At 37.2% G+C, this 12,338-nt stretch overlaps 1 protein-coding gene across 1 annotated transcript in view; it reads right to left on the bottom strand.

Moving 5' to 3' along the window:
* The window catches only part of hhat (hedgehog acyltransferase), a 97,062-nt gene that overhangs the window by 72,962 nt on the left and 11,762 nt on the right, over window positions 1-12,338 (bottom strand). Inside the window, exons 6-7 of the mRNA XM_015606155.3 lie at window positions 4,552-4,812; window positions 3,070-3,232 (exon numbers count right to left, since the gene is read on the bottom strand). Coding sequence (XP_015461641.3) covers window positions 3,070-3,232; window positions 4,552-4,812 — 424 coding nt within the window. The remainder of the gene's footprint in view (window positions 1-3,069; window positions 3,233-4,551; window positions 4,813-12,338) is intronic.

Raw genomic sequence — 12,338 nt, forward strand, 5'->3', positions numbered from 1 at the left:
AATAAATGTACAAAAGAAACAAAAGTTTGCATTTTTGATAGCTCTAAATGGTCCTGTTTATTACTATTCTGGCATTTACCTTAACCTAGGAGGTTAAGAGAAGCCCAGATCACAGATTTCAAAAGGAGCAGAGATCAGTACAATATTTTTCGCACTTAAGTCTCAAGCGCTGGATGTTAATCTACACAGATTTCTCTTATAAAAACGTTTTATTTGAGTGAGTAATGCGCTTCCGTTCATTTACAGTAAAGCTTAGATTCCCAGATTTCCAATAAGGCATTAGCAGCTAACCACTAGCGCTGGCCGTTAGCAGCAGGCTTCGGTCTGAGCTAATGCGTAGTGGCTAATGCTAATGCTGCTCCAGCAGTGCTAGCCGGGGTTAGCAGCAGGTTACAGGATGATAATACTCACCTCTGAATGGCGAAAGAGTTAAAGCTTAGCGCAGTTAGTGCCTAATGCTAATACTGCTGAATAACTAAACTGAAACTCCTGTGGAGTGGCTTTACTGCTCCTTACAACCTGACTGGTACAATTTATACATAAGGTGCACTGGATTATAAGGCACTGCCAATTTTTGGTCAAATTAAAGGATTTTAATTTCGCCTTTTAGTGCAAAAAGTAGGTTACTCAAAAACAGATTTCACACTTGACTAAATCGCAACTCGCAAACCAAGTTTTTCCGGGTTTGGAAACAAAGGCTAGTGTAAAACACCCCCAAATAGGGACTGTGCTCTCTCCGATCAATATATTGAATGCTCACATTCAATACGGACGATGTCATGGATAAAATATCAAGGAGAAAAACACTTTAAGTGAACAAGGCTTCACCATTAGACACAATGGAAGTGTGTTCAGGTCTGGTGGGAAACAAATGCTCCACTGAAAATGAACTACACTGGCTCCAGCTCCATGTATTGAACGTATTGAATGTGTCGCCACATTAGACTGAATAGATGCATTGAAAGTGGACACAAACAGCATCAATGAATAAACCTAATAAACAGCCCAGGCAAAGATCAATCAGGCTGAACATGAACATTTCTAATTGGTTAGAATGTGGATCAGTATCTGAACTTGATCAAGTGATTGATTGGATAGTGGGGATGGGACAGTAGACCTATATTACTACAGGAGGATTTTGGGCAATTATTATTATTATTATTTTTTTTTTTTTAGCAGACACTTTTATCCAAAGTGACTTACAAATAATGAGGTACATTAGCATTATAAAGGACACAGGAGTTCAACATAAAAAACATGTTTAGGCAAGGCCTAAATGAGTTTAAAGGGAAATAATGGGATAGAGGCGGAAAGGAGGGGAAGAAGATAATGAGGTTAGAAGTAGTTAATGTGTTAGAGGTGTTAGGAGAGTAAGTGCTCTTTGAAGAGCTCTGTCTTCAGGAGTTTATTAAAGATAGTGAGAGATTCTCCTGATCTGGTAGTAGAAGGTAGTTAGTTAGAGGTGTTAGGAGAGTAAGTGCTCTTTGAAGAGCTCTGTCTTCAGGAGTTTATTAAAGATAGTGAGAGATTCTCCTGATCTGGTAGTAGAAGGTAGTTAGAGGTGTTTGGAGAGTAAGTGCTCTTTGAAGAGCTCTGTCCTCAGGAGTTTATTAAAGATAGTGAGAGATTCTCCTGATCTGGTAGTAGAAGGTAGTTAGTTAGAGGTGTTAGGAGAATAAGTGCTCTTTGAAGAGCTCTGTCTTCAGGAGTTTATTAAAGATAGTGAGAGATTCTCCTGATCTGGTAGTAGAAGGTAGTTTGTTCCACCATTGGGGAACTCTGTGTGAGAACAGTCTGGATTGCTTTGTGTGAATGTTTGTTTGGTAAAGCTAGGCGATTGTTTACTGAAGGAGTGCAGCAGCCGGGAGGTAACACAGACCTTTAGGAGTGAGTGCAGGTAGGAGGGAACCTCAACCAGAATTTAATATGAGCCGCAACCAGTAGCCTTTGTAGCTCAGTGAGTAGTGGGGTGACAAGTGCCTGATTTGACTGACTGAAGACCAGGTGAGCTGGTGGATTTGGAACTATACTCAAGTTTAACCATGTTTAACTTAAGTTAATTTTGTTAGTTTTAAAAATTATGAAATCAAGATAAGCTAGTAGATTTTTACAGGTTTCTGAGAGAAACACCAACATATCTGTAAAGAACACTTCTATAATAGGGACTCTCATATTTTACATTTTTCCTGAACTGAAATATAAGGAAGCTATTTTTGTACCTTGTTGCTTAAAAAATGTAAAAAGCCAAATAAAACGTGTGTGTTCATATTGGTTATAGACTGTATTGTGCTTGCATTGTTTTGACATGATAATAAATGTAAAAGAAACAATAGTTTACATATTTGACAGCTCTAAATAATACAATTAATAATAATTTACCCCAAAGTGTCTGTTTTCAGTTATAAAAAAAATAAATAAACTGCAATCGAAAAATGCCTTTTAATCCGAAAATCACCGGATTAAAAGGCACACTATCAATAAATGTCTATTTTCTGGTCTGTTTTCATACATAGGTGTACTAGATTTTAATGTGCATTATGTGACACTAGTAAAGAACATAGGTGTCATTGTGGATCTGTATGATGTTAAATGACAGATTTCTCTCCTGGAAACTGTTCAATTAGGTGAGTAATCGCTTTGGCCTTGGGGATATCAGACAGCGGTTCGTCCCACGAAGTTTATTTTAACATGGTAAACACACAGACTACAGTCCGAGAATACTCACCTCTGAACGGCAAAAAAAACTAGCACTTAGCGTGGCTGCGGCTAATGCTAATACTGGACCAGTCACTGTGCTGGAGAACTAAACTAGAACTCCTGTATAACGCCACACTTTAGTGGAGTGACTTTGCTGATATTTACAACCTAAATGATAGAATTTATACACAAGGCGCATTGACGATTTTTGGGAAAATTTAGTGTGGAAAATACAGTATATATTTGAAGAATATTAAGATTTTTTTATTTATAATATTGCCCAGCCATCCTAAAGGCTGATTACTACGTGGTGAATTGTATAAGCCAAATGGACTTCTTTGTCATTCAAACACACCCACTAGCCCAACTTACCCAGTGCCCAGGGTGAGAGTATGTTGAGGTAGGTCTCGTTGTTCTGGATGGCGTGCATGTACATGAGGTGTATCATGATTTCTGCCAAACACCACCACACACACACACGCAGCGCTCTGCCCAGCGCCCAGGCTGACGAAACCTTCCACACTGGCTGCTCCATCTGTAGCAGAGGGAGGGGGGTAGACAGAAAAGCAAAGACCTTTTATAAGGCCCTATACTGGCATGAGTGTGAGTGTGTGTGTGTGTGTGTAAGTGTGTGTGAGTAAGAGAGAGAGACAAAGAGCAAGCAGTAAGGCTTTTCACACTCCTGAACTCAGCACTACTGTGCCTCCCTACTAGCAGTCTGAGTCAGCACCAACCTGAACTTACCCCTTGGCCTAAACCCATCTCACACAGACATGCATACACACACGCACACATATATACATGCCATATATTTATCCCATTTAAGGAAGGTATGATACCAAAGACACCAGCACACCCCAAATCCAGGTGTGCGATGCACTGTTGGCAGCTCACCTATAGATCCCTAAAACAGGGCCCAGTGACTTTTCCTGACCTTAACACTTCTAAGATATTGTATTTATGAATAGACGACTGTTTATTCACAGCATCCCAGAAAAACTAATGAAGTACTGGTCCCTTTCCAAACGGACTTGCACTACATACCCAATACCTGCACTACTGCTATACTTGCACTGTCAATACACACTTTAATTCCCCAAAAACTGTGAACTTTAAGAACTTTACGCACTCATTCACTTTCCCAGCCTTAAGCTATATACCTTTTTTTTACTACTGTTATAAGGGTTCTATTCATTCCATCTCAATCACCATCAATATTCTGCTATTGTCTTTCGTCTTACTTATGTTTATTGTGTCTTGTTGTTTTGTACATATAGTGTTTCCCACTCTTTTAGATTATATTCTCTTTATCTTATTTCTTTTTTTACTTATATTTATATATCTATTTCTCCCCCACACTACTGCACCTTGTTTCTGTCTCATGTTTGTCTATTTGTGTCCCTGCTGTATTGTACCCATAGTGTCTCCCATTCTCTTTTATTATATCTATTATCTGTACCTGCTGTAAAATTGGGAAGGAGAGTAACATAATTTAAATTCTCTGTATGTCCTGTACATATGCAGTATTGACAATAAAACTACTTGATTTGACTTGAAATCATAGCCAACATTGAATAAATGTTATTGGTGTAGGTCAATTCTGCTAGATTCATTCATTTACTTTTTTAGCCCGTACTTTTACTAAATGTGGTCAATAAAATACATGGAAAGTAAAGCTGTACAGTTACTTTGGGATTGTCTATAATTATGACTTAGATAAAAACCAAATCACATTTTATGAATGCCTAAATATATATATATATATATATATATATATATATATATATATACACTTTAAACAGGCTCACGATATGCAGACTGATGGTAAGTATACAGTAGTACAGTCTGTCTAACCTTTTGGCTGAAGTCTTTGTAGGAGATGATAGGTCCATTGTAGAAGAGTGGATGGTAGAAACTGTAGGCAGTGAGATGATACAGCTGGATTATGAACATCTTTATGTTTCTGAACTGTGGAGATGAGCCGGGGTGGCTTGGTCCTCCAACCAGAAAGGGATTCCAACAAAGCTCCAAGCTGAAGCTTATACAGCGAAGAGCACACACTGCAATACTGAACAGCAAGAGGTAGTAGCGCTCCTCTGAATCAAACCAGTGTCTCTGTGAAGAGAGCACAACAGATACATATCAGATTAATACTGAAGGTAACTTAATGTGATCAATATCTATCAATTTGTGGTGTAAATCGATCAAAAAATGTAATCTGATTAATCACACTAATACTCCACACTTGTTCTTTTTAAGATGCAAGTTTTATAGTGGATATTTAAATGTAAAAAAAAAAAGAATTAATGTAAGAAATGCAAAATGCATTTAATTATATTTATATATTAGTGGTGTCAATTAAAATACTAATACATACTTGTATGTTTTAGGGGAGATAAAACCAGCATTAGGCACTTTAATAAAGAATGCATGATAAATTGAATAGAGGAAACTTTATTTTTCCACTCTTTTTGTAAACATCTCAGCTTGGTTGTAAGGATTTCTGAATTAGAACTTTATTTGCTGAGTATAAAAGAGCGTTTTCACACCTGTAGTTGGTTTCTCTAGTCTGGATCAGTTGATAAATTTGTTTAATTGGAGCTTTTTCTCCCTCTGTTTGGTTTGGTTTCACACAGGCATAAAAAATGAAACGCACCAAAATGTGCACCAATAAACCCCATGAGCACATCTCCTCTAATTAGTCAGAGCTGTCTAGTGCGGGAGCACAAAACTAGCAAAAACAGCAAAAAGTGTTGTAGTGCAGATATTTGTGTAGATAATGGAGTCTGAGCAGTAAGCGCTGCACATGCCGCACTCTTAGTGTGTAAACAGCATGGAGCAGCAAAGACAGCATGTGTTCATAGCAGTATATTATCTTGCAAATAATAAACAGTTTAGCTCAATTAAAAAGAAGTATATTTGATAGATGTGTTGGATCGAGACCAGATCATGTTCTTACTACAAACGAACCGCTCCTGAAAAATTATGCATGTTAGAAAGGGGCGAGGCAGATTATGGTGGAAGTTGTGGTCAAACTTTGTGACATATTTTTTTTTTTTATTTGCATTAAAAGAATAATAACGTGTTACTGATTCCAAATCAATTGTGTGTATAGTAAAGGCAAAGTAGAGGAGAGAGGTCAATAGTAGGGGTGGGCGATATGGCCCTAAAATAAAATCACAATATTTCATGGTATTTATGCAATAAAAAAATCAAGAATACACTACTGCAACAAAATGAAAATTAAATTGTATTACTGCATACAACATGATATGTGACACCCCTAACTGAGATATATAAAAAAACAAGCATTTTATCAGATTTTTTAAAAACGTAAATGATCCAGAATGTCATGATACTAATAATTCACTCCAAATATCTCCATATATCCAGGATTAAAGTAAAATAAATGATACTGGACAGATTTAATCTGTCTCTAGTAGATATTATTTATGAATTTTTATGAATGAGTGATTAGAACACGATATTTCAGGGTATAATATCATTCACGATATTCAAAAATGTTGGCGATATTATCGTGTACGTTACAATATGGCACACCCCTAGTCAACATTAGGGGTGGGCAATATGGCCCTAAACTAATATCACGATATTTCATGGTATTATCGGGTAGCGATACTTTTGGCGATATGACAAAAAAAAAAATACATTACTGCAACAAAACAAAACTTACATTTTATTATTGTATACGATATGATATTGCATGATATACCTCTAACTGAGATAAAAAAAATACAAGAATGTTAGCAGATTTGTAACAGAAGTCAGAATGTAATGATACTAATACTAATAATAATGCACTCCAAATATCTCCATATATCCAGGATTAAAGTAAAATAAATGATACTAGACAGATATAATCTGTCTCTAGTAGATACTTAATAGCAAATGAGAAATGTGTGAATTTTTCTTTTGCTTAAAACAGCAAAAAAGTAGAACCCTGATGTGATAATTAGGGGTGGGTGATATGGCACGATATTTCAGGGTATAATATCGTTCACGATATTCAAAAATATTGGCGATATTATCGTGTACGATACAATATGGCACACCCCTAGTCAACAGTAAATGGTTAAATTAATTTGAGCTGACGGAAAAGCTTCAGTAACTCAGATAACCACTCTGTTTAATTGTGGAAGCAGCAGAAGCTACAACAACAGTAGATAACATCAAGATGGTTAACCCATCTTCTCCTCCTCACCAAACCATCACCAAACTGTCCAGAGTTTCAGAAATTCTGTCTAGGGATGCTTGAGCTTTTGTACGCTACTGGATATAATTTCATGAGTGGGCGAAAAAGCGAAGACTGAAACATTACAGCAGGTAGATGCAGGTGATGTACGCTCGTAAACCAAAGAGCTGACACTGTTCTACTGCTGGGAGCTGCAACCAGGAGCTGGGTTGCTCTCGCGAACATAAATTTCTCTTTATTGCTTCATATATCATAGTGCTGTCAGTGCCAGGGTAACCATATCACACTATAGCATTACACCTAAGCTGGGAGACCGGAGGGCGAGAGAGATAGAGAGAAACAGAAGAGAGAGAAAAGAGAGAAAAAAAGAAGGACTAAAGATGGTCATACATACAGCTCTGGAAAAAAAATATTTTCCAAAAAAATTAGCTATTTATAGGTATATGTTTGAGTAAAATGAACATTGCTGATTTATTCTATAAAACTACGGACAATATTTCTCCCAAATTCTAAATAAAAATACTGTCATTTAAGGCATTTATTTGCAGAAAATGAGAAATTACTAAAATGGCAAAAAAGATGCAGAACTTTCAGACCTCAAATAATGCAAAAAAAAAAAACAAGTTCATATTCATAAAGTTTTAAGAGTTCAGAAATCAATATTTGGTGGAATAATCCTGGTTTTTAATCACAGTTTTTTTCATGCATCTTGGCATCATGTTCTCCTCCACCAGTCTTACATACTGCTTTTGGATAACTTTATGCTGCTTTACTCCTGGTGCAAAAATTCAAGCAGTTCAGCTTGGTGGTTTTCAATTCAGTAAAATCAAAGAAACTCATCATTTTTAAGTGGTATCTTATTATTTTTTTCCAGAGCAGTATATCTATTTATACACACTTTCATATCAAATACAACAAAACTGTCCCACGAGTCCCTGTTCCATCATCCTGTATCATAATTGATGCTGTGCGTCATATTCCAGCCAGTGCCAAAAGCAACCCATGCTGCTGAGTTTATCTAGTGCAATACAGTGAGTGTGCTCCCAGCCAGAACTGAGCAGTAAGCGGTAGAGGAAATAACCTCAGCCGAGCGTCGCTCCCGGCGGACTTATCAGCCCTCCAAAAAGAATGCAATACCTGCTCAGCTGAGAGAGGAAGATACAGTAATCGTTTTTCCCCTTTTTTTCTCGCTTTTCCGTCATTTAAAAAAAAAATCAGATGACAGAAAAATGGTGTTTTGACTGGGTGGGATCTGAATACACTGATGGAACAGCAAATATAGCACAATGGAAATGAAAAATGTTTCTATATAGCATCATAAAGCACTTTACTGAAGAACCCTAAGTGTTCCAGTTCCAGGGCGATATTAGCTAGTGGTTCATCTCACATAGATTGTTTTAACACAGTAAACACTCAGGCTACAGGACGATATACTCACCTCTGAACAGCTAAAGAGCTAGCGCTTAGCACGGTTAGCGAGTAATGCTAATACTGCTCCAACAGTGCTAGCTGGGGTTAGCAGCAGGCTACAGGCAGATAATACCTCTGAACGGCCAAAGAGCTAGCGCTTGGTGCAATTAGCCACCATTAATGCTAATACTGCTCCAGTCTCGAGTCTCGGTGCTGGAGAACTAAACTGAAGCTCCTGTATAACTCTGTACTTGAGCAGAGTGGCTTTACTGCTTCGTATATTCTGACCGTAAAATTCATACATAAGGCAAACCGGATTATAATTCACACTTACGATTTTTGGGAAAATTAAAGCATGTGCCTTATAGCAGTGGCGTGCAGTTAATATATTGGGTACCCCTTCTGCAACCCCTCCCAACATTTTGTATATTATGTAAATATTTACATGCACCTATTGTCACCCCTTTTCTGAAGGGTTATAGTGTAAAAAATATGGTAATGGGAGAAAAAAAAAAACACTGAATTTAAGGTGTGTCCAAACTTTTGACTGGCACTGTATAATAATAAATTATTTAAAATTGAGCAGATAAAACCTTAAAATGTCTTGTGTTCATAATGTCTGTAATCAAATAAAACCCTCAAGAAATTATTTTTTTATTTTATGTTTGTAAAATGTTTTTTATTATGTTTTGATTTTTAATTACATTTTTAGCTGTGATTTGTAATCAGTATTGATGCAGTCTGATAATCCCAGGTTTACAAACACTAGATCCCTTTAATAAGTAAGTAAAGTTAAAGCTTGTGGGCTCCCCCTACAGTTGTAGAGTGTAATAAATGTTTCAGGCAGATTAGTTTCTCTTTCTCGTTTTCTGGCTTTCACAGACATATTCGGTCTCTTTCCAGCTTCTGCCAGAGTGTCTGTATGTTAGTTCGTAAAGAATGAACCAGTAGTCCTTGTAGAACTGTTAGAACTAAAGGTCGGAAAGCAGGTCGCAGTTCTCGCGAGCGTTGGTCGCGGCCGCCTCGAAAAACTTACAGAGTCTGGTTTGAGCTCAGAGGAGCTCCGGCACAGACACGAGAGCACCGCTATTCCTCCTATTACACATCAATGCAGCGCTGCAGTGAGTTTCAAGCTGTAATTTTACTTCTTTAAAAAGATCAATAATCAAGAAAATCCTACCTAGTGCTGCTTTAAGTCCTACTGCAGTAAAGACGAGATCAATCACTTACTGGAAGCTGAGGAGAGAACGTGTGCTGTGTTCTGCTGTGTGTAGAACATTTCATTATTTTAGTGTCGGCCGAGATTTCCTGTAAAACTGAGCGGAGTAAAGGGTAATTTTGTAAATGCTATCCTTTAACAGATTGTAAGGTTTTACAGAGAAACATCGTGACTGGGTTTTACTGGAGATTCGGTTAGTTAGATTTATGATGCTATAATAACGGTTTACGCGATGTTGAGAGGGGGACTGGGGATTACGGGAAAGAGGGAGAGGAAAGACACAGAGAGACTAGGCTTGTCTTAATAACTATTTTTGTTTTAACAATACACTGTCCCAAAAATAACTGAGATATACTGTATTATTGGCAATACTATATCAGTGATATAATACTAATAATAATAATAATAATAATAATAATAATAATAAATCAGTAAATAAATCAAATACAATCTTAAAATCTTATTTAAAAATATTGCTTTTAATACTACAACCCCAATTCCAATAAAGTCGGGACATTGTGTAAAATAGGGGTGTGCATTGTTATATCGTACACAATATTATCACCAACATTTTTAAATATCGTGAACAATATTATACCCTGAAATATCGTCATATTACCTACCCCTAATTATCTTCCTGTTCTCATTTCCCATTATATATCTACATCTGTACAGTATCTTTTTTTTTTACTTTAATCCTGGATATATGAAGATATCTAAAGTGTATTATTAGGATTATTAGTATCATGACATTCTGGATCATTAAATTCTGTTATAATTCTTGTATAAAATTCTTGTATTTTTAATGTCTATATATGCAATAATAAAATTAAATTTTAATTTAATGCAGTAGTGTATTCCCGTTTTGTCATATCGCCAAGAGTATCTTATCTCAAAAATAACAAGAAATATTGTGATATTATTTTAGGGCCATATCGCCCACCCCTAGTGTAAAACATAAATAAAAACAGAACACAATGATTTGAAGTTTAAGCGCATAAACTTTATTGTTTATAATATTTACTACAGGGGTGTCCAAACTTTTTTTGTTGGGGGCCAGAAGGAGAAATATATTTAAAACACAGGCCACACTCTGTAATAAAACAAATAATAAAATATACCACTTTAAATAATACTTTTTTCCTGATTATTTCATTTACACACCATTTTACTTGACTTACTATCTTTATCTTTGACAGTGTTGTGTAAACTAAGATTTTTCATATTGATGTTTAATTTCATGATGTCTCTTAATATAAAACTTCTTAATTACGGCAACTTTTAGACTCTTTGGCCCGTTTTTCTGCGCTAGAAATGCGCACCCTCTCCACTTTTAGACTCTTTGGCCCGTTTTTCTGCGCTAGAAATGTGCACCCTCTCCACTTTTAGACTCTTTTGCCCCGTTTTTCTGCGCTAGAAATGCGCACCCTCTCCACTTTTAGACTCTTTGGCCCAGTTTTCTGCGCTAGAAATGTGCACCCTCTCCACTTTTAGACTCTTTTGCCCCGTTTTTCTGCGCTAGAAATGCGCACCCTCTCCACTTTTAGACTCTTTTGCCCCGTTTTTCTGCGCTAGAAATGCGCACCCTCTCCACTTTTAGACTCTTTGGCCCGGTTTTCTGCGCTAGAAATGCGCACTCTCTCCGCTTTTAGACTCTTTGGCCCGTTTTTCTGCGCTAGAAATGTGCACCCTCTCCACTTTTAGACTCTTTGGCCCGGTTTTCTGCGCTAGAAATGTGCACCCTCTCCACTTTTAGACTCTTTTGCCCCGTTTTTCTGCGCTAGAAATGCGCACCCTCTCCACTTTTAGACTCTTTGGCCCGGTTTTCTGCGCTAGAAATGCGCACTCTCTCCGCTTTTAGACTCTTTGGCCTGTTTTTCTGCGCTAGAAATGTGCACCCTCTCCACTTTTAGACTCTTTTGCCCCGTTTTTCTGCGCTAGAAATGCGCACCCTCTCCGCTTTTAGACTCTTTGGCCCGTTTTTCTGCGCTAGAAATACGCACTCTCTCTGCTTTTAGACTCTTTGGCCCGTTTCTAACACCTAGCCTTCAAACTTTGAATCTGACATTAAAAAAATCTGTTTAACAGCGGGCCAACTTTCATTCTGTTTCTAAAATACCTTGCGGGCTACTACTTTTGGATTTGATGCTGCTACACCTTCCAAAGAAGTTGGGAGAGGGGACACAAAAGAGCGGGAAAGTTAAAGAATGCTCAAAAAATACCTGATTGGAACATTCCACAGCTGAACAGGTTCATTTTAAACAGGTGAGTGTCATGATTTGGAATAAAGGGAGCATCCCTGAAAGGTTCAGTTAGTCATTCACAAGCAAGGATGGGACGAGGTGCACTACAAAAAAATCTAACAGTTTAAGAACAAAGTTTCTCAACTTGCAGATAGATTTCATCATCTACAGTCCATAATATCATCATCAAAAGAAGCAGCAAGGCAGAAGACCAACACTGAATGACCATGACCTTCAAACCCTCAGGCAGCACTGCATTAAAAACCCACATCAATCTGTAATGGATATATTACCACATGGGCTCAGGAACACTTCAGAAACCCTCATCAGTAAACACAGTTCATCCTCCAGATACAAGTGCAGGTTAAAACTCTACGATGCAAAGCAAAAGCCATATATCAACACCACCAAGAAACGCCACAGGTACTGTAACACAATGATAAACATGCCCCTGTCCCAACTTCTTTGAAACATGTAGCAGCATTAAATTCAAAATTAGTAAATACTTGCAAAACACAATAGAGTTTATCCATTTAAAACATAGACTGTATATAGC

Source organism: Astyanax mexicanus, chromosome 14, assembly GCF_023375975.1.
Source record: "Astyanax mexicanus isolate ESR-SI-001 chromosome 14, AstMex3_surface, whole genome shotgun sequence".
NCBI lineage: Eukaryota > Metazoa > Chordata > Actinopteri > Characiformes > Acestrorhamphidae > Astyanax > Astyanax mexicanus.